The sequence below is a fragment of the Pleurodeles waltl genome, chromosome 2_2 (genome assembly GCF_031143425.1).
Source record: "Pleurodeles waltl isolate 20211129_DDA chromosome 2_2, aPleWal1.hap1.20221129, whole genome shotgun sequence".
Taxonomy (NCBI): Eukaryota; Metazoa; Chordata; class Amphibia; order Caudata; family Salamandridae; genus Pleurodeles; species Pleurodeles waltl.
Genome location: NC_090439.1, coordinates 890,527,504 through 890,549,684, shown reverse-complemented (window position 1 = coordinate 890,549,684; position 22,181 = coordinate 890,527,504). Strand labels below are relative to the sequence as shown.

Sequence of the window (22,181 nt, the reverse complement as noted above, 5' to 3'; positions counted from 1 at the left end):
CGTTCCTCGAGAGCTGCTTGGTCCTGGTGTAGTGAGAATCTGGAATGGACTCTCACTGTTTGTACTTGGTGCACGGCACCTGGAACCCTGGGAATTGGTGCTGCATGGCTCTGGTTGGTCCTGGTGTCATCACACTCTCTGAAGGGAACAGTCCTGGTCCTCCAGAGCATGGGTATACCTTCCTGGTTGTCTGCGGCTTTGGCCAGGGAGCTGCAAGGCAGTGTCCCAGACTCTGCTTTTTGGTGCCTGCGGATTTCTGGGAAGTAGCTCCTCTACTCCAAGTGAGACTGCAGCGATTTTCGAGATGCTGGCAGGTTACCCAAGGCCTTGATCGTTCTTCAGTCTTTGCTGGATGAGACACTCGTTCACAATTGTCGAGAGAGGTGCGGTCAGATAGGGTTTTGCCCCAAGAAGTCCACAGCTCTTCTGCTGTACTCATGAGGCAGTGACTACTACGTCTTGATCCATCCAATGTGAAATGTTGAGCTTAGGTGTGCCATCCAAATACTCGATTTAGGGGCTTTGGAGGGAGTGCCAGGTAGCAGCCAATGGGTTACTTACCTTTATGCTGACTACATTCTCTATATGACCACTTACAGTGGGAAGAGGGCATAACCCTGACCCTATAATACTAATTCCGTCCAATAAAAGAAGGAGGAATTTTAAAAGTGGTGTCTACTTCATCTGGCCCACCTTAGGGGTGGGACTGGTATGAAGTGGGCACCCCTCCTTATCTTACAAATTTTCCCTCCTGTCTTGCTGCCAAGAAGTGGGGTCAGGACAGGTGTTGGTCTTCTCCACCATCTGGAGAGATCTGGGCCGCATAACAAAGGTGGCTAGTCATTTGAAGCTTCCCGTCCTGGAATGTTCATCCTTCTTAGAGGAGGTGATAACATCTTCGCTGAGAGCAGGTGTAGGAAGTTGGCTCTGTATGTGCTATTTCAAAGTAAGGAATAGCATGCACAGAGTCCAAGGGTTCCCCTTAGAGGTAAAATAGTGGTAAAAATAGATAATACTAATGCTCTATTTTGTGGTAGTGTGGTCGAGCAGTAGGCTTATCCAAGGAGTAGTGTTAAGCATTTGTTGTACATACACATAGACAATAAATGAGGTACACACACTCAGAGACAAATCCAGCCAATAGGTTTTTGTATAGAAAAATATATTTTCTTAGTTTATTTTAAGAACCACAGGTTCAAATTCTACATGTAATATCTCATTCGAAAGGTATTGCAGGTAAGTACTTTAGGAACTTCAAATCATAAAAATTGCATGTATACTTTACAAGTTATTGACAAATAGCTGTTTTAAAAGTGGACACTTAGTGCAATTTTCACAGTTCCTGGGGGAGGTAAGTTTTTGTTAGTTTTACCAGGTAAGTAAGACACTTACAGGGTTCAGTTCTTGGTCCAAGGTAGCCCACCGTTGGGGGTTCAGAGCAACCCCAAAGTCACCACACCAGCAGCTCAGGGCCGGTCAGGTGCAGAGTTCAAAGTGGTGCCCAAAACACATAGGCTAGAATGGAGAGAAGGGGGTGCCCCGGTTCCGGGCTGCTTGCAGGTAAGTACCCGCGTCTTCGGAGGGCAGACCAGAGGGGTTTTGTAGGGCACCGGGGGGGACACAAGCCCACACAGAAATTTCACCCTCAGCGGCGCGGGGGCGGCCGGGTGCAGTGTAGAAACAAGCGTCGGGTTCGTAATGGAAGTCAATGGGAGATCTCGGGATCTCTTCAGCGCTGCAGGCAGGCAAGGGGGGGGTTCCTCGGGGAAACCTCCACTTGATCAAGGGAGAGGGACTCCTGGGGGTCACTCCTCCAGTGAAAGTCCGGTCCTTCAGGTCCTGGGGGCTGCGGGTGCAGGGTCTCTCCCAGGTGTCGGGACTTTGGATTCAAAGAGTCGCGGTCAGGGGAAGCCTCGGGATTCCCTCTGCAGGCGGCGCTGTGGGGGCTCAGGGGGGACAGGTTTTGGTACTCACAGTATCAGAGTAGTCCTGGGGTCCCTCCTGAGGTGTCGGATCTCCACCAGCCGAGTCGGGGTCGCCGGGTGCAGTGTTGCAAGTCTCACGCTTCTTGCGGGGAGCTTGCAGGGTTCTTTCAAGGCTGCTGGAAACAAAGTTGCAGCCTTTCTTGGAGCAGGTCCGCTGTCCTCGGGAGTTTCTTGTCTTTTCGAAGCAGGGGCAGTCCTCAGAGGATGTCAAGGTCGCTGGTCCCTTTGGAAGGCGTCGCTGGAGCAGGATCTTTGGAAGGCAGGAGACAGGCCGGTGAGTTTCTGGAGCCAAGGCAGTTGTCGTCTTCTGGTCTTCCGCTGCAGGGGTTTTCAGCTGGGCCGTCCTTCTTCTTGTTGCAGGAATCTAATTTTCTAGGGTTCAGGGCAGCCCTTAAATACTAAATTTAAGGGCGTGTTTAGGTCTGGGGGGTTAGTAGCCAATGGCTACTAGCCCTGAGGGTGGGTACACCCTCTTTGTGCCTCCTCCCAAGGGGAGGGGGTCACAATCCTAACCCTATTGGGGGAATCCTCCATCTGCAAGATGGAGGATTTCTAAAAGTTAGTCACCTCAGCTCAGGACACCTTAGGGGCTGTCCTGACTGGCCAGTGACTCCTCCTTGTTATTCTCATTATTTTCTCCGGCCTTGCCGCCAAAAGTGGGGCCTGGCCGGAGGGGGCGGGCAACTCCACTAGCTGGAGTGTCCTGCTGGGTTGGCACAAAGGAGGTGAGCCTTTGAGGCTCACCGCCAGGTGTGACAATTCCTGCCTGGGAGAGGTGTTAGCATCTCCACCCAGTGCAGGCTTTGTTACTGGCCTCAGAGTGACAAAGGCACTCTCCCCATGGGGCCAGCAACATGTCTCGGTTTGTGGCAGGCTGCTAAAACTAGTCAGCCTACACAGATAGTCGGTTAAGTTTCAGGGGGCACCTCTAAGGTGCCCTCTGTGGTGTATTTTACAATAAAATGTACACTGGCATCAGTGTGCATTTATTGTGCTGAGAAGTTTGATACCAAACTTCCCAGTTTTCAGTGTAGCCATTATGGGGCTGTGGAGTTCGTGTTTGACAAACTCCCAGACCATATACTCTTATGGCTACCCTGCACTTACAATGTCTAAGATTTTGTTTAGACACTGTAGGGGTACCATGCTCATGCACTGGTACCCTCACCTATGGTATAGTGCACCCTGCCTTAGGGCTGTAAGGCCTGCTAGAGGGGTGTCTTACCTATACTGCATAGGCAGTGAGAGGCTGGCATGGCACCCTGAGGGGAGTGCCATGTCGACTTACTCGTTTTGTCCTCACTAGCACACACAAGCTGGCAAGCAGTGTGTCTGTGCTGAGTGAGAGGTCTCTAGGGTGGCATAAGACATGCTGCAGCCCTTAGAGACCTTCCTTGGCATCAGGGCCCTTGGTACTAGAAGTACCAGTTACAAGGGACTTATCTGGATGCCAGGGTCTGCCAATTGTGGATACAAAAGTACAGGTTAGGGAAAGAACACTGGTGCTGGGGCCTGGTTAGCAGGCCTCAGCACACTTTCAATTGTAAACATAGCATCAGCAAAGGCAAAAAGTCAGGGGGCAACCATGCCAAGGAGGCATTTCCTTACACAACCCCCCCCCAAACGAAAGAGGATGAGACTAACCTTTCCCAAGAGAGTCTTCATTTTCTAAGTGGAAGAACCTGGAAAGGCCATCTGCATTGGCATGGGCAGTCCCAGGTCTGTGTTCCACTATAAAGTCCATTCCCTGTAGGGAGATGGACCACCTCAACAGTTTAGGATTTTCACCTTTCATTTGCATCAGCCATTTGAGAGGTCTGTGGTCGGTTTGAACTAGGAAGTGAGTCCCAAAGAGGTATGGTCTCAGCTTCTTCAGGGACCAAACCACAGCAAAGGCCTCCCTCTCAATGGCACTCCAACGCTGCTCCCTGGGGAGTAACCTCCTGCTAATGAAAGCAACAGGCTGGTCAAGGCCATCATCATTTGTTTGGGACAAAACTGCCCCTATCCCATGTTCAGAGGCATCAGTCTGCACAATGAACTGCTTAGAATAATCTGGAGCTTTGAGAACTGGTGCTGAGCACATTGCCTGTTTCAGGGTGTCAAAGGCCTGTTGGCAGTCCACAGTCCAGTTTACTTTCTTGGGCATTTTCTTGGAGGTGAGTTCAGTGAGGGCTGTCACAATGGATCCATATCCCTTCACAAACCTCCTGTAATACCCAGTCAAGCCAAGGAATGCCCTGACCTGAGTCTGGGTTTTTGGAGCTACCCAGTCCAGAATAGTCTGGATCTTGGGTTGGAGTGGCTGAACTTGGCCTCCACCTACAAGGTGTCCCAAGTAAACCACAGTTCCCTGCCCTATCTGGCATTTGGATGCCTTGATAGAGAGGCCTGCAGATTGCAGAGCCTTCAAAACCTTCCTCAGGTGGACCAGGTGATCCTGCCAGGTGGAGCTAAAGACAGCAATATCATCAAGATAAGCTGTGCTAAAGGACTCCAAGCCAGCAAGGACTTGATTCACCAACCTTTGGAAGGTGGCAGGGGCATTCTTTAAACCAAAGGGCATAACAGTAAACTGATAATGCCCATCAGGTGTGGAGAATGCTGTCTTTTCTTTTGCTCCAGGTGCCATTTTTATTTGCCAGTACCCTGCTGTCAAGTCAAAGGTACTTAGAAATTTGGCAGCACCTAATTTATCAATGAGCTCATCAGCTCTTGGAATTGGATGAGCATCTGTCTTGGTGACAGAATTGAGCCCTCTGTAGTCCACACAAAACCTCATCTCTTTCTTTCCATCTTTGGTGTGAGGTTTGGGGACTAAGACCACTGGGCTAGCCCAGGGGCTGTCAGAGCGCTCAATTACTCCCAATTCCAGCATCTTGTGGACTTCCACCTTGATGCTTTCTTTAACATGGTCAGATTGTCTAAAGATTTTGTTCTTGACAGGCATGCTGTCTCCTGTGTCCACATCATGGGTACACAGGTGTGTCTGACCAGGGGTTAAGGAGAAGAGTTCAGGAAACTGTTGTAGGACTCTCCTACAATCAGCTTGCTGTTGGCCAGAGAGGGTGTCTGAGTAGATCACTCCATCTACTGTACCATCTTTTGGGTCTGATGACAGAAGATCAGGGAGAGGTTCACTCTCTGCCTCCTGATCCTCATCTGTTACCATCAACAGATTGACATCAGCCCTGTCGTGGAAGAGCTTAAGGCGGTTTACATGGATCACCCTCTTGGGGCTCCTGCTTGTGCCCAGGTCCACCAGGTAGGTGACCTGACTCTTCCTTTCTAGTACTGGGTAAAGGCCACTCCATTTGTCCTGGAGTGCCCTGGGAGCCACAGGCTCCAGAACCCAGACTTTCTGCCCTGGTTGGAACTCAACCAGTGCAGCCTTTTGGTCATACCAAAACTTCTGGAGCTGTTGGCTGGCCTCAAGGTTTTTGGTTGCCTTTTCCATGTACTCTGCCATTCTAGAGCGAAGGCCAAGTACATAGTCCACTATGTCCTGTTTAGGCTCATGGAGAGGTCTCTCCCAGCCTTCTTTAACAAGGGCAAGTGGTCCCCTTACAGGATGACCAAACAGAAGTTCAAAGGGTGAGAATCCTACTCCCTTCTGTGGCACCTCCCTGTAAGCGAAAAGCAGACATGGCAGGAGGACATCCCATCTCCTTTTGAGTTTTTCTGGGAGCCCCATGATCATGCCCTTTAATGTCTTGTTGAATCTCTCAACTAAGCCATTAGTTTGTGGATGGTAAGGTGTAGTGAATTTATAAGTCACTCCACACTCATTCCACATGTGCTTTAGGTATGCTGACATGAAGTTGGTACCTCTGTCAGACACCACCTCCTTAGGGAAACCCACTCTGGTAAAGATACCAATGAGGGCCTTGGCTACTGCAGGGGCAGTAGTCGACCTAAGGGGAATAGCTTCAGGATACCTGGTAGCATGATCCACCACTACCAGGATATACATATTTCCTGAGGCTGTGGGAGGTTCTAGTGGACCAACTATGTCCACACCCACTCTTTCAAAGGGCACCCCCACCACTGGCAGTGGAATGAGGGGGGCCTTTGGATGCCCACCTGTCTTACCACTGGCTTGACAGGTGGGGCAGGAGAGGCAAAACTCCTTAACCATGTTGGACATATTGGGCCAGTAGAAGTGGTTGACTAACCTCTCCCACGTCTTGGTTTGTCCCAAATGTCCAGCAAGGGGAATGTCATGGGCCAATGTTAGGATGAACTCTCTGAACAGCTGAGGCACTACCACTCTCCTAGTGGCACCAGGTTTGGGATCTCTGGCCTCAGTGTACAGGAGTCCATCTTCCCAATAGACCCTATGCGTTCCATTTTTCTTGCCTTGGGACTCTTCAGCAGCTTGCTGCCTAAGGCCTTCAAGAGAGGGACAGGTTTCTTGTCCCTTACACAGCTCCTCCCTTGAGGGTCCCCCTGGGCCTAAGAGCTCAACCTGATAAGGTTCAAGCTCCAAAGGCTCAGTTCCCTCAGAGGGCAGAACTTCTTCCTGAGAAGAGAGGTTCCCTTTCTTTTGCTGTGTTGCAGTTGGTTTCCCAACTGACTTTCCTGTTCTCTTGGTAGGCTGGGCCATTCTTCCAGACTCCAGCTCTACTTGTTCACCCTGTGCCTTGCACTGTGCTCTTGTTTTCACACACACCAGTTCAGGGATACCCAGCATTGCTGCATGGGTTTTTAGTTCTACCTCAGCCCATGCTGAGGACTCCAGGTCATTTCCAAGCAGACAGTCCACTGTGATATTTGAGGAGACCACCACCTGTTTCAGGCCATTGACCCCTCCCCATTCTAAAGTAACCATTGCCATGGGATGTACTTTTCTCTGATTGTCAGCGTTGGTGACTGTGTAAGTTTTTCCAGTCAGGTATTGGCCAGGGGAAACCAGTTTCTCTGTCACCATGGTGACACTGGCACCTGTATCCCTCAGGCCCTCTATTCTAGTCCCATTAATTAAGAGTTGCTGTCTGTATTTTTGCATGTTAGGCGGCCAGACAGCTAGTGTGGCTAAGTCCACCCCACCCTCAGAAACTAGAGTAGCTTCAGTGTGGACCCTGATTTGCTCTGGGCACACTGTTGATCCCACTTGGAGACTAGCCATACCAGTGTTACCTGGATGGGAGTTTGGAGTGGAATCTTTCTTGGGACAGGCCTTGTCTCCAGTTTGGTGTCCATGCTGTTTACAGCTATGACACCAGGCCTTTTTGGGATCAAAGTTTTTACCCTTGTACCCATTGTTTTGTGAAGAGGCTCTGGGCCCACCCTCCTGTGCAGGTTTTTGGGGGCCTGTAGAAGACTCTTTACTATTTTTAGTTTTGGTTGTCTCATCACCCTTCCCCTGGGGAGTCTTTGTGACCCCTTTCTTTTGGTCACCCCCTGTTGAAGTCTTGGACACCCTTGTCTTGACCCAATGGTCCGCCTTCTTTCCCAATTCTTGGGGAGAAATTGGTCCTAGGTCTACCAGATGCTGATGCAGTTTATCATTGAAACAATTACTTAACAGGTGTTCTTTCACAAATAAATTGTACAGCCCATCATAATTACTTACACCACTGCCTTGAATCCAACCATCTAGTGTTTTCACTGAGTAGTCTACAAAGTCAACCCAGGTCTGGCTCGAGGATTTTTGAGCCCCCCTGAATCTAATCCTATACTCCTCAGTGGAGAATCCAAAGCCCTCAATCAGGGTACCCTTCATGAGGTCATAAGATTCTGCATCTTGTCCAGAGAGTGTGAGGAGTCTATCCCTACACTTTCCTGTGAACATTTCCCAAAGGAGAGCACCCCAGTGAGATCTGTTCACTTTTCTGGTTACACAAGCCCTCTCAAAAGCTGTGAACCATTTGGTGATGTCATCACCATCTTCATATTTAGTTACAATCCCTTTAGGGATTTTCAACATGTCAGGAGAATCTCTGACCCTATTTATGTTGCTGCCACCATTGATGGGTCCTAGGCCCATCTCTTGTCTTTCCCTCTCTATGGCTAGGATCTGTCTTTCCAAAGCCAATCTTTTGGCCATCCTGGCTAACTGGATGTCCTCTTCACTGGGGCTATCCTCAGTGATTTCAGAGGTGTTGGTCTCTCCTGTGAGGGAACCAGCATCTCTGACTATTATTTTTGGAGTCAGGGTTTGAGGGACCCTGTTCTCCCTAGATAGGACTGGTAGGGGGGAATTGTCCTCCAAGTCACTATCCTCTTCCTCTGAGTTGCCACCCTCAGAGGGGTTGGCCTTTTCAAACTCTGCCAAAAGCTCCTGGAGCTGTATTTTGGTAGGTTTGGGGCCCATTGTTATTTTCTTTATTTTACAGAGTGACCTTAGCTCCCTCATCTTAAGATGGAGGTAAGGTGTGGTGTCGAGTTCCACCACAGTCACATCTGTGCTAGACATTTTGCTTCTAAAAGTTGGAATACTTTTTAAGAATCTACAACTGGTTCTAGAATCTAATTCAAACTTTTACAAACTTTTAAACTCTAAAAGAAATGCTAAACAGGATCTAACACAAGGCCCTAGCAGGTCTTTTAAGAATTTAGAAAACTTTTCAAATTGCAAAAATCAATTTCTAATGACAATTTTGGAATTTGTCGTGTGATCAGGTATTGGCTGAGTAGTCCAGCAAATGCAAAGTCTTGTACCCCACCGCTGATCCACCAATGTAGGAAGTTGGCTCTGTATGTGCTATTTCAAAGTAAGGAATAGCATGCACAGAGTCCAAGGGTTCCCCTTAGAGGTAAAATAGTGGTAAAAATAGATAATACTAATGCTCTATTTTGTGGTAGTGTGGTCGAGCAGTAGGCTTATCCAAGGAGTAGTGTTAAGCATTTGTTGTACATACACATAGACAATAAATGAGGTACACACACTCAGAGACAAATCCAGCCAATAGGTTTTTGTATAGAAAAATATCTTTTCTTAGTTTATTTTAAGAACCACAGGTTCAAATTCTACATGTAATATCTCATTCGAAAGGTATTGCAGGTAAGTACTTTAGGAACTTCAAATCATAAAAATTGCATGTATACTTTACAAGTTATTGACAAATAGCTGTTTTAAAAGTGGACACTTAGTGCAATTTTCACAGTTCCTGGGGGAGGTAAGTTTTTGTTAGTTTTACCAGGTAAGTAAGACACTTACAGGGTTCAGTTCTTGGTCCAAGGTAGCCCACCGTTGGGGGTTCAGAGCAACCCCAAAGTCACCACACCAGCAGCTCAGGGCCGGTCAGGTGCAGAGTTCAAAGTGGTGCCCAAAACACATAGGCTAGAATGGAGAGAAGGGGGTGCCCCGGTTCCGGGCTGCTTGCAGGTAAGTACCCGCGTCTTCAGAGGGCAGACCAGAGGGGTTTTGTAGGGCACCGGGGGGGACACAAGCCCACACAGAAATTTCACCCTCAGCGGCGCGGGGGCGGCCGGGTGCAGTGTAGAAACAAGCGTCGGGTTCGTAATGGAAGTCAATGGGAGATCTCGGGATCTCTTCAGCGCTGCAGGCAGGCAAGGGGGGGGTTCCTCGGGGAAACCTCCACTTGATCAAGGGAGAGGGACTCCTGGGGGTCACTCCTCCAGTGAAAGTCCGGTCCTTCAGGTCCTGGGGGCTGCGGGTGCAGGGTCTCTCCCAGGTGTCGGGACTTTGGATTCAAAGAGTCGCGGTCAGGGGCAGCCTCGGGATTCCCTCTGCAGGCGGCGCTGTGGGGGCTCAGGGGGGACAGGTTTTGGTACTCACAGTATCAGAGTAGTCCTGGGGTCCCTCCTGAGGTGTCGGATCTCCACCAGCCGAGTCGGGGTCGCCGGGTGCAGTGTTGCAAGTCTCACGCTTCTTGCGGGGAGCTTGCAGGGTTCTTTCAAGGCTGCTGGAAACAAAGTTGCAGCCTTTCTTGGAGCAGGTCCGCTGTCCTCGGGAGTTTCTTGTCTTTTCGAAGCAGGGGCAGTCCTCAGAGGATGTCGAGGTCGCTGGTCCCTTTGGAAGGCGTCGCTGGAGCAGGATCTTTGGAAGGCAGGAGACAGGCCGGTGAGTTTCTGGAGCCAAGGCAGTTGTCGTCTTCTGGTCTTCCGCTGCAGGGGTTTTCAGCTGGGCCGTCCTTCTTCTTGTTGCAGGAATCTAATTTTCTAGGGTTCAGGGCAGCCCTTAAATACTAAATTTAAGGGCGTGTTTAGGTCTGGGGGGTTAGTAGCCAATGGCTACTAGCCCTGAGGGTGGGTACACCCTCTTTGTGCCTCCTCCCAAGGGGAGGGGGTCACAATCCTAACCCTATTGGGGGAATCCTCCATCTGCAAGATGGAGGATTTCTAAAAGTTAGAGTCACCTCAGCTCAGGACACCTTAGGGGCTGTCCTGACTGGCCAGTGACTCCTCCTTGTTATTCTCATTATTTTCTCCGGCCTTGCCGCCAAAAGTGGGGCCTGGCCGGAGGGGGCGGGCAACTCCACTAGCTGGAGTGTCCTGCTGGGTTGGCACAAAGGAGGTGAGCCTTTGAGGCTCACCGCCAGGTGTGACAATTCCTGCCTGGGAGAGGTGTTAGCATCTCCACCCAGTGCAGGCTTTGTTACTGGCCTCAGAGTGACAAAGGCACTCTCCCCATGGGGCCAGCAACATGTCTCGGTTTGTGGCAGGCTGCTAAAACTAGTCAGCCTACACAGATAGTCGGTTAAGTTTCAGGGGGCACCTCTAAGGTGCCCTCTGTGGTGTATTTTACAATAAAATGTACACTGGCATCAGTGTGCATTTATTGTGCTGAGAAGTTTGATACCAAACTTCCCAGTTTTCAGTGTAGCCATTATGGGGCTGTGGAGTTCGTGTTTGACAAACTCCCAGACCATATACTCTTATGGCTACCCTGCACTTACAATGTCTAAGATTTTGTTTAGACACTGTAGGGGTACCATGCTCATGCACTGGTACCCTCACCTATGGTATAGTGCACCCTGCCTTAGGGCTGTAAGGCCTGCTAGAGGGGTGTCTTACCTATACTGCATAGGCAGTGAGAGGCTGGCATGGCACCCTGAGGGGAGTGCCATGTCGACTTACTCGTTTTGTCCTCACTAGCACACACAAGCTGGCAAGCAGTGTGTCTGTGCTGAGTGAGAGGTCTCTAGGGTGGCATAAGACATGCTGCAGCCCTTAGAGACCTTCCTTGGCATCAGGGCCCTTGGTACTAGAAGTACCAGTTACAAGGGACTTATCTGGATGCCAGGGTCTGCCAATTGTGGATACAAAAGTACAGGTTAGGGAAAGAACACTGGTGCTGGGGCCTGGTTAGCAGGCCTCAGCACACTTTCAATTGTAAACATAGCATCAGCAAAGGCAAAAAGTCAGGGGGCAACCATGCCAAGGAGGCATTTCCTTACAGCAGGCTTTTGTTCTTGGTCATCAAGAGCGCTGGCTCTCACCTCAGGAGATCAGAAATCTGTCTAGGATGGCTGTGGGTGCTTTAGATCAGTCAGTCAACATAATAGCAGTCAAAAAGGTGCCCTCTGGGTGTACGTATTAATAAATCCATCCCTAGATTCATTGAGTGTTTACTAATACGAGATGTTTGTTATCAAACATCCCTATGGTCAGAGAAGCCATCATGTTGCTGGGGAACTGGTATTGACGAGCGTCCAGCACATGTAGTTAAAACGGCTTCCCTGTCCACTTAATGTGTCTAGGAATCAACAGACATAGTAGGGGTATAGCTGGTCATGCACATATGTCCTCAGATGTGATATAATGCACCCTGCCTTACGGCTGTATGTCACCTGTAGGGGTGACTTAAAAATATCACTTGCATTAGTACATGACCTGCACACAGGGAAGTGAAAGATGTCATGTTTTCACTTTTGTCTGTACCAGGACACGCAGCCTATGATGGCAGCACTGTGTGCGTTTGGTGAAAGGTCCCTGAGCGTGGCACAATTCGTGCTGCAACCCTTAGGGACCTTTTTTAGTACTCCATGACCTAGGTACCAGGGGTTACATTTGCTAGGAACTTAGAGAGAGTGCTAAAAGTTGTGCCAATTGGGAGAAATGACTGTAGAATTTAGGGAAGAAGATCTGGCACTGGGGACCTGGTTAGCAGGCACCCAGTGCACTTTCAATCGAAATCACATCAGATACCAGGCAAAAATTGGGGGTTAACCATGACAGAAAGGATACTTTCCTACAGCACCATGCATGAAACTGATCTAAAGTCCACTCCCAGCAGGCAATAACATTTTTTAAACTTCCACCATCTGGGAAGGGGATTTGGTGCGACAGCAAACACAGTTTTTGGAAACCGCTATGTCCTGGGGGTGGCACTGCGGGACAGAGCCTGCTAGCCAGTCTACAGGCTTTGCTCCCCACACCCTTTCCATGGGAAGGGGGATGCACAGAACATGAACAGCCTGGGGGTAGGCTCCCCTGGGCATAGAAATTTAAATGTAGCCTGGCTGCTGTTTTGCAATTCTGAACATTATTTTTTTAAAAAAAGAAGTTTGGGGGGGAGGGGGCATTGGATTCCATTCTCCTCAATATCTTGACGGCACACTCACACCAGACATTCGTCAACCACTTCCACAATACGGCAAACTTTGTCAGCTTTGGGTTTCACTATCAACACTTCTGACTCCTTCTCTGACACTCCTCTTCATAAGAGCCGTTCTGTATGCGCTTTTGTTTCATGCCTTTCTCCCACAAAGGAGAGTTCAGGATATGATCCCTCTCTTTCAGCCTCAGTCATGGATTTCAGTGAGGTAAATTCTGAGGGTGTTGGATTGATGGCCTCCTGCATGTCAATTGTGCCAATTGGATTATATGGACTCAGCTGTGGGATCTGAAATCTGTGGGGCCAACATCAAGGAAACCTCCCCGACCAAATCTGGATTTCAGAAGGGAATGGAAATTTTGCCATTATGGCCACTAGACTAGGATTGGGTTAAAGCCCTCCCCCTCCCCCTCCTCCTAGAACTGACATTGGTGACCAGTACGTCACTCCTGGATTGGGGCAGGCACCTGGAAGAGGAGGATATCCGAGGCAACTGGTCTGCAGTTGATTTCCTGCTCCATATGGAACTTCTGGATCAGAAGGCCATCCGCTTGGTGTTGAAAGCCTTCATTCCATGTATCAAAGGTAGGCTGGTATAGGTGCTTACAGTCAACACCACTGCAATGTGGTATTGCAGCAAACCGGGAGAGGTTGAGTCATGGGCCCTTTGCCAGGAGGCCATGCTCCTCTGGAAATGTCTTTACCATCAAAACATTTTCCTGGTGGCAAACAACCCGGCAGGCTCCTTGAAGGCCAGGGCAGACAAACCCAGCCACCGACTCCTATTGGATCACAAATGGCACTTGCACCTGGAGATTGCATAAAATCTCCTTCTTGAAAAGGGAGAGCTTTGACTCGATCTGTTGGCAACTGCAGAGAACAAGCAATGTCAGCAATTATGAGTGTTGGAGTTTCCAAGTGTCTCTTGCTAGGAGATGCATTCCACCTAGAGTGGAATTTTGGAATCTTGTAAGCCTGTCCACCAGTACCTTTTCTGCCCTGAGTTATGAAGAAGATCAGAACTGACCGGAACCAAATCATCCTAGTGGCCGCGGATCGTTCAAGGAGAGTATAGTATCCAGTACTCCTTGGCTTGAGCACCTATCCTGAGATCAGGGTGCCCCTCTCAGAGGATCTGCTGTTGCAGCAGTGGGGCACAATTCCACACCAATGCCTTTGCAAACTCCACTTTCATACTTGGCGACTGAGTTACGACAGCTGAACACCTTGAACATTCCTCTGGGGGTATTTGATGTCATCTTGGCAGCCAGATGTCCCTTGACAAAAACTGTATACACCTATCGTCAGGATAAATTTGGTGCTTGGCATGCTGCAGATAGATCCTCCCCAGGTAAAGTTATCTCGAATGTTCTTGTTTATGTTCCTCAAGGCTTTGCCCTGGACACAGTTAAAGGGCATCGTTGGCTGTTCTGGACTTTTTTGTGATTGGCATATCAGCCCTCGTTATTTCAGTCGCCAGTTTTGTGTTATTTTTTTTTTTTTTTTTTTTTAAAGTCTACAACACCTTTTTCCTCCCTCTCCCTTTGTCGTACCACAGAGGGACCTTAAGTTAGTTGTCACGTATTTGATTGTACTCCTTTGAGTTGCTTGACAGTTTTCCCTTGCTGTTTCTCGCTCTCAAGATGGTGTTCCTTCTCCATAACATTAGTGCAGCTTTTAAGTGAGCTTCAAGCTGTGTGTCTGGGGCGCGGACAGCTTCAAAAACAGCTGACAACAGCGCTACGGAGTGGTGCCTTCACAGGGTCTCCACGTGATTTCTGAACCACAATGGTGTCAGTGTTTAGCCGCATGGCACCACCTACCGGTGCACAGCGGTGCTGCTGAAAAGTTTTCCAGATCCAGTCTCACGTCTTCAAAGGGTGAGTAATTAGCAAACGTAAGTAAATTGTTCTTTAGTGCTACACAGATTTCATGTAACAATTTATAGAGGGAAACCACTTTCTTAAGGATCATGCTGTCTCTTTAGTGTGGTTTAACCTTGCTGCACACATTTAGTGCTTTGCTTCTTGATTTTGTTTAAATTATTTTTGTTTAAATATAAGTATGGAAAAATGCCTTGACTCGTACGAAGTATGCAGATATGCAGAGTATGTTATTTATTACCATTGTTGAGGGAGGCGAGAGGCACTGTGATACTCTGGAAGCTTCACCTCTCATGAGTCATTGTACCTCCCCATGTTCAGTAAAGGTAATCAATCATATGTTTTACTGTGTGCTTGGGCTTTTTGCTTGGAAATCACAGCTTCATGCCATTTGTGATTATTTTCATTGTTCATGATGAGCGACCTAAAAAAAAAATGTTATTTAAGCTTTTAGATACCTTGTTGGGGACGCTCGTGAAGGAACTGCAAAATAAATACACGTTGGGACGAAAAGAAGAAGCTATTGCAGTTACTTTGAGATTTCTGCGATCAGTGGCAAGAGTGTTTGTCATTCTTAGTGTGGAGATGGCTTCTTCCAAAAAAAAGAAGTATGTATTTTTATTCAGCAATCTAAGTTTAACTGTGGTGTACCATTAGATTTGCACTTATAGTAATATGTACATACTTTGAAAAGTGCAAACTGCATGCATTTTCCGAATTTAGATTGTAACCATTATTTTGCCTTCTTTTGCTGTTTGCCTGCAGGTTACTTCTTTTTTCTGTTGCAGCATTCGTATTTCGTGAAATCTCTTACCAGGCTTACAATGCCTTTCCTCTTATGTCACTGGTCTTTTATAAATAATTTAACATAATACAAATTTATGAGACTGGGTCACATATTATGTTCTTCAAGCCTGCAATTTCCTTCAAGCTCACATGGAGAGTTTTAACATAAATGCCTTGGGAGCAAGGAAACTTATTCCCAACTCTTCCCCCCCCTCAAGTCTCTTTTCCCCCTGCGCCCAAAAAAAGGTGGCATTTTACTCACTTACATACCAGTCCACGTTGTAGTTCTTAATGTGATAGCAGTAAATCTGTACCTTTAAGTCAACCCTGCAATGTAAAGGATATGTCCTATGCCCCTACTTTTCTACAGTGACAATTTAACACCAGTAGGGGCACACAGTTTCGTTTGGATATTTGAAATAGGGCCACGAAGGTAAAATGCACTTCGGTTAGTTTTTTTCTCTTTATTCACGTTTTTGCAGTTTATTGTACAATCCAGTATGTAGCAGTTCTATCGTGACAATCAACAATAACATACTTTGCGTATATTATTCAATCCCCATATCTCACCTTTGAGAAACTCAAGCAACAATGAATCGAAGCATTAATTTAATAACTTGTAAACATGTAGACCACAATCCGGTCCTTGTCTGTAATAAGCATCCTCCTTAAGCAGTGGTACAGTTTCCGCCTCCCAAGTCTCTTTCTGCACTACTTAGGCATGTTCTCATTTACAGTCAACAGGCAGCAGTTTGGTTTAAAGTGGCTTCAGTGCAGTGGCGTCCGGCAGCTTTAGGAGGGAGGGGGGCGGGCGGGCATGCACACACACAGACACACGCACATCCATCAGCAACACTCATTCTTTCACACACACATGCACATCCATCAACAACACTCATTCTTTCACACACACACACACACACACACACCCATCAACACTCATTCCTACACACACAGGCACATCCATCAGCACTCATAACATTCAAACGTGTACGCACGCACCAAACATTCATTTTAAAACATCACACACACACACACACACACACACACACACACACACTTACCTTCAGCCTCCGAGGTCCCAGGAGGGTTGGGACTGCTGCCTTCCCTAAGGTCAGCCATTGAGGGCAGGCAGCAGTCCCAGCCTCGTCACAGAATGGGATGGGGTCAGTGAGACTGCTGACCCCACCCTACTCTGTGATGAAGTGTCACTGATTGACACTTGCCATGGGCGCTTCAGGGCTTAAACCTGAAGCGCCCAGATCGAAGTCAAAGGGTGACGCTTTCCTCGTCACCAAGGGAAGGGCCTCGAGGCACCTGTGCTGAGCCGAGGAGGTCACGCCCATAGGAGCTGTGACCTCCTCAGCCCAGCAAAGTTCAGCTCAGGCAGCCAGGAGTCTGCTGAAATCATGCATGTCTGCTTCTGGCTGCCTGACCTGAACATGAAGAGTCAGTCTGACCTTTGTTCAGCCTGACAGACACTCTTCATGAGGTGCAAAAGGTGGGGGAGCGGGGAGGGGGGTTGGCCCCTCCACCCTAAAGGACGGGCCGCGCCTGCTTGTGTCCTGCGTCCCCTCCCACCGCACCTATCCAGCGTGGTAGCTGGTATGTTAGTAGCTGTACTGTTATGGTTGGTGGATCTCAGCCCGCCTCTGTTTAGTAAAAACCATCCTCAGTGTCCCATTTAATCAAGCACACAGATGCAACAACTGCACCTCAGTGCACTTCAGTTATACTTGTGTCCTCCTCTTACACCTTCCTAATTGTTTGTTTTACTGTGGCTAGCAGGCTGGATAAGGAGGGCTGCTGAAAGGAAAGTTGTCACCTAAAATGTTTTCCTGGGGCCCTCTCTGCGTCTGCTATACTTGGCACTTATGACATTCTGTGATGTGACTTGCCAGCAAGCCTACACCGGTTTGTTTTTCCCACCTATCAGACAATAGCAGGGCTTCCTTCCCGTTTTTTTCCCTCCCACTTGCTAGAAAAAAGCACATGGTTTCAGTTCCCCTTTTGACCAGTGTAGTTTATTATTTTGCAGATGTATTCCTTCAATATGTATTTATTCCACATTTCATTTTCAAATTGAGTTTAAAAAAAAATATATATATCTTTTCCCTCTGTTTTTAAGCTGGCCTTAGGATTAGACTAGCCGTTTTTGGCTGCTGATCCCTACATAACCTACATTTTGTGTTTGAGGAAACTATTGCTTGCCAAGCTCTTTACCATTATAAGGTGGAATTGTTTTAAGGTAGCTGTAACGCCATCACCTGCTGATGAAGGGAACTTTTTTGGCAAGTGGAATTTGCTGCCAGTCAGAGGATCGCTTCTATGCTATTATGGCCCATTACTTTCCTCCTTCCAAGAGAACGGTTGGACGGGATACATTTTGTAGAAGGATCCGATGATTGTTTCCTCTTTAGGTTTGTGTTCATTGAAAGATACTGTTTGCAAACCCCCACTTATAACCTTTGGCTGATATGCAGCCAGTTTGGTATTCTCCCTTGATATCAGGAGCATACTCAAGGGTGCAGAAAATTGGATTTCCTTTTGAGTGAGTTTTCACCGTTAACTATTGTCAGTGTTTTACAATTGTTGCGCTGTACCGAGTTTGGTCATGGGACAACAACTTTAATGGACATCAAAATTATCTATTCCAAACCAGATCTTCAGCCTGAACTGTCCTGCCAGACTGTTTGTGAAGTTTTATCTTTTTCCCAACTAATCCTTTCTTTCATGGGATAAATGTGTTTCCTTATTCAATCAGTAGATTAATGTCTTCAATATGTTGTTCTAATTTACAGTGCTGCAGGTATGAAAGTGGATTATTATTTGGGGTGGACAAGTGACCACGTCAAGGGATGAGACTACCACCTGCCAGATGTCACACAAATTAGATTAAATAAACCAGTGCTCAATTCCTGGTAACCTATTCAAAGCGATTAGGCTTAAATCAAAGGTGACATGTAAAGTATTTGAGCAGTAGCAAAAGTCACACACAACTCAATATACTTCCACAACCAATTTAAATAAAGATAAATATTTAATGAAAAAAATAACAAAACTCCAATCCAAAGTAACCTAAGATATGAATTTCTGAAGATGTAAGTGGAAATAGCTCCAAAAGGCACAATGCAGAATTCATTGTCTATGGAAATGGTAGGTTCTGGTGTAGACACAATTTGAAACTAACCGCTATGTAGCGCTGGTCCAATACTCCAAATGGATTGGTCCTGTAGAATGTATGCAAGTCAAAAAGTTCAAAAAAGTTTCTAAATCCCAGCGCAAAAGAGACTTTACCACATTTTGAGAAGACAAATCCTAGCTAAGCATGCCACCGCTGATATTGTATCCGCCCTTGTGGTTTTCAGGGAGGATAGTGCAAAGCACATACAGTCAAGGAATGAGTTACACGCTCAATGTCTAACTCCAGGCCAGTTGTTTTCATATAGCAAAAATATATTTTGTTACTTTATTTCTAGAATCAGAAGGTCTTTGTTTTCTGGTAAGTACAGTTTTAAATAGGTATCACACATAGTTATCAAATGTACTTTGTTTGACTTGTGCAGAGAGAGAAGTTTTCAAGGAAGTAACACTTTTCAGTTTCAAAAGTTGACACAGTGCACTTTTTCCTCTGAGTCAATAGAGTCCGGGGGTAGGGGGATTGTTTGAGGGTTAGAAAAGTTATCAGGTAAGTACACAACTTACAATTCCAGTCTTTGGAGGTTAGGATGTCCACAGGTCAAAGTTTAGGTTGACCCTATAGTGCACCACCAGCAACATGGGGCCGGCTGGGTGCAGAGGTCAAAGTTGGCGTTGGGTTTTCAATGGAATCCCGTGAGGACTGGAAGTGCTCGGTAGAAAGCAGATTGCAGGTAAGTACCTACAGTTTCAGCATACAGGCCCTGGGGGGGTTTAGCTCAGCAGCGGGGGGCTACAGGTCAGCACCAAACACACCCTCAGCGGCACAGGTGCAGCTTGGTGCAGGGTGCAAACACAAAGATGGGTGCCCAATGCTTTTCAATGGGGAAGGGACCCCAGGGGGGTCACAAAAGATGCTGTAGGCTGGGTCCAGGGGGTCACTTCTGGCAAACCAAAGGCTGGACAGGCAGAAGAGGTGTCAGCTGGACAGGCAGAAGAGGTGTCAGCTGGACGTTGCTGGACAGTCTGATTCTCCAAGGCCAGGGCGCTCGGGTGCAGGGTTCTCCTCGGGCATTGGTAATCTTTGTCATATCTGGTTGCGGTCAGGAGGGTCCTCTGGATTCAGGCTGCAGGCATCGTTGTGTTGGCCAGGAGGGGACACCTCAGGGTGGACTCAAGGTCAGAATCTCCTCGGGACCTTTTTTGGACTGGTGGGAAACCTGGACTCGGGCCGTGGGTATCTGGTGCAGAGCGGGCAGGGCCCGTGGGTCTGGGGTGGTTCTGGAGTCCTTTTGGAAGGTTTCTTTAGGACAGGGCCGCTGTCCTCTGGAGTTTTTGGCCTTCCGCTGAGCAGGCAGTCCTCCGGGGGGTTTGTAGAAGTCACTGGTCCTGCATTGCCTTTTTGGAGCCAGGATTCTTGAAGCTGCAGACAGGCCGGTAGGGCTGCGGCCAAGTCAGTTTTCATCTGGAGTTTTCACTGCTGGGGTCGGCTTAGACTTCGACGGAGCCGATTCGGCCCAGATCATTGTCTGAGCATTATTTGGAACAGCCAGACGCAGGAGAGGAATGGGAGGGGTCTGAGGACCCTTTAGAATCAGGATTGCAGCAGGACTGGTATGTGGCCCTAGGGCAGGCCAGTGGACTGGACACATCTCAAGATACTGGTATGCTCTCTCCTCCTAATGTGGCTACGGAGGAGGGGGCTTCTTTCGCCATAGTGGTGCGTAGGGCAGCTGAGGTCTTGGACCTAGATTTGCCTACGGTGCCAGTCAGGACAAATATCCTGACAGAAGTGCTTCAGCTGGGGGTGTCAACATCGGAACTGGATTTGCCCTTCAATGAGGCTCTTACAGACGTCCTTCTGGGTACTTGGTCCAAACCCAGCACAGGGGCTCCTGTGAATAGGACGGTCGGCCGCCGCCATAGACCTGCTCCCAGCGACCCTAGTTTCCTGACACAGCACCCCACTCCTGAGAGCTTAGTTGTCCAAGCCTCTACTTCACTTGGTGCCTTCCCTTCCGCTCACCCGGATAGGGAATCCAAGAGGCTGGATCAGCTTGGGAGGAAGATGTTTTCTTCCTCCAGCCTGGCATTGAGGTCTGTAAACACCTCTTGCCTATTGGGCCGTTATTGCCATACTTTATGGGATACGGTGGCGCAAGTGCTGCCCCAGGTCCCGGGGGGCGTACGGGACACTCTCACCCAGGCTGTAAAGTATGGGAGAGATGCAGCCAAGTTTACAATCCGGTGTGGCTTGGATACAACCGACTCGCTGGGCAGAGCGATTTCATAGTCACTGGCCCTTCGTCGCCACGCCTGGCTACGTTCTACTGGTTTTTCAGGGGATGTCCAGTCCAGCTTGATGGACATGCCCTTTGATGGCTCTCGCCTTTTTGGCGAAAAGGCAGACTCCGCGCTTGAGAGGTTCAAGGATTCTCGAGCCACGGCCAGATCCTTGGGCCTTTTAACGCCAGCACGACAGCAGTCTGTCTTTCGCCCCTTCCGAGGACTCGGGAGGGGCGTGGTGCCACGCCAGCCACAATTTAGCCACCGTCCTCAGGCTTCACAGCATCCCGGAAGAGGACGTGGTCGTGGTACCATCAGACCCAGAGGGTCTGGCCAGAGGTCGACCGCCACACAGCCCCCCTCCACTGCGCCCAAGCCCTCCTAGTGTGGTTCTGCGGGATCACGTCCGTCCAGTTGGAGGGAGGATTCGTTTTCATCTCCCTCACTGGCTTTCCATCACCACGGACAAGTGGGTCCTGCAGATCATACGGAAGGGCTACTCCCTTCCAGTCTTTCCCTCCTTCTTTCCCTCCGACAAAGGAATGGCTGATGGAGGACCATTTAGCTTTGCTCCACGAGGAAGTTTCGACTCTTTTGGCCAAGGGAGCCATAGAAAGAGTCCTGATATCAGAAGTAGACAGTGGTTGTTCTTCCCGCTACTTTCTGATTCCCAAAAAGAAAAAAGGCCTTTGCCCTATTTTGGATTTAAGGGACGTCAATCTCTTCCTCAAGGAGGCCAAATTCAAGATGCTCACTCTTGCTCAGGTTTTGTCTGCCCTAGACCAAGGAGACTGGATGGTAGCGTTGGATTTGCAGGATGCGTATTTTCATATTCCTATCCTGCCAAGCCACAGGCGTTACCTGCGGTTCAAGGTGTGCCACAAGCACTTTCAGTTTACCGTGCTTCCTTTCGGTCTCACCAGTGCCCCTCGGGTGTTCACAAAGGTGATGGCGGTGGTGGCGACTCATTTGCGCAGGTCAGGGATTTCAGTCTTCCCCTACCTGGACGATTGGCTGTTGAAGGCTTCTACGCCCCAGGCTCTCGTCACCCACCTCCAGACGACGGCCGACCTCTTGCATTCGCTGGGGTTTACTATAAATGTGCCGAAGTCACACCTGACTCCCTCTCAGAAGCTCTCTTTCATCGGAGCTGTTCTGGACACAGTGCAGTATCGGGCTTATCCTCCCGATCAGCGGGTTCAGGATATTCAAGTTATGATTCCGATGTTTCGGCCTCTATCCTGGATCTCGGTGAGACAGACTGAGGCTGCTGGGACTCATGGCTTCCTGCATCCTGTTGGTCAAGCATGCCAGATGGTGCTTGAGGTCTCTGCAGTGGGACCTGAAGTTCCAATGGGCACAGCATCAGGGAAATCTTACCGACGTGGCTCAGATCTCGGAGAGGACTGCGGAAGATCTGCAGTGGTGGTTAGTGAACTGCGAGTGGGTCAAGGGCAGACCCCTCTCCCTTCCCCAACCAGATCTAACGGTAGTAACAGATGCGTCACTCCTGGGATGGGGCGGCCATCTGGGGGAAGTGGAGATCAGAGGTCACTGGTCTCCGGCAGAATCTGGGCT

At 48.6% G+C, this 22,181-nt stretch overlaps 1 protein-coding gene across 8 annotated transcripts in view; it reads left to right on the top strand.

Annotated features, from left to right (window-relative positions):
* Positions 1-22,181, top strand: part of UBR5 (ubiquitin protein ligase E3 component n-recognin 5) — a 1,605,594-nt gene that overhangs the window by 930,438 nt on the left and 652,975 nt on the right. For all 8 annotated transcript variants that reach the window (XM_069220579.1, XM_069220580.1, XM_069220578.1 and 5 more), the window contains one exon: positions 14,841-15,001. In XM_069220579.1, the coding sequence (XP_069076680.1) occupies positions 14,841-15,001 (161 nt within the window). The remainder of the gene's footprint in view (positions 1-14,840; positions 15,002-22,181) is intronic.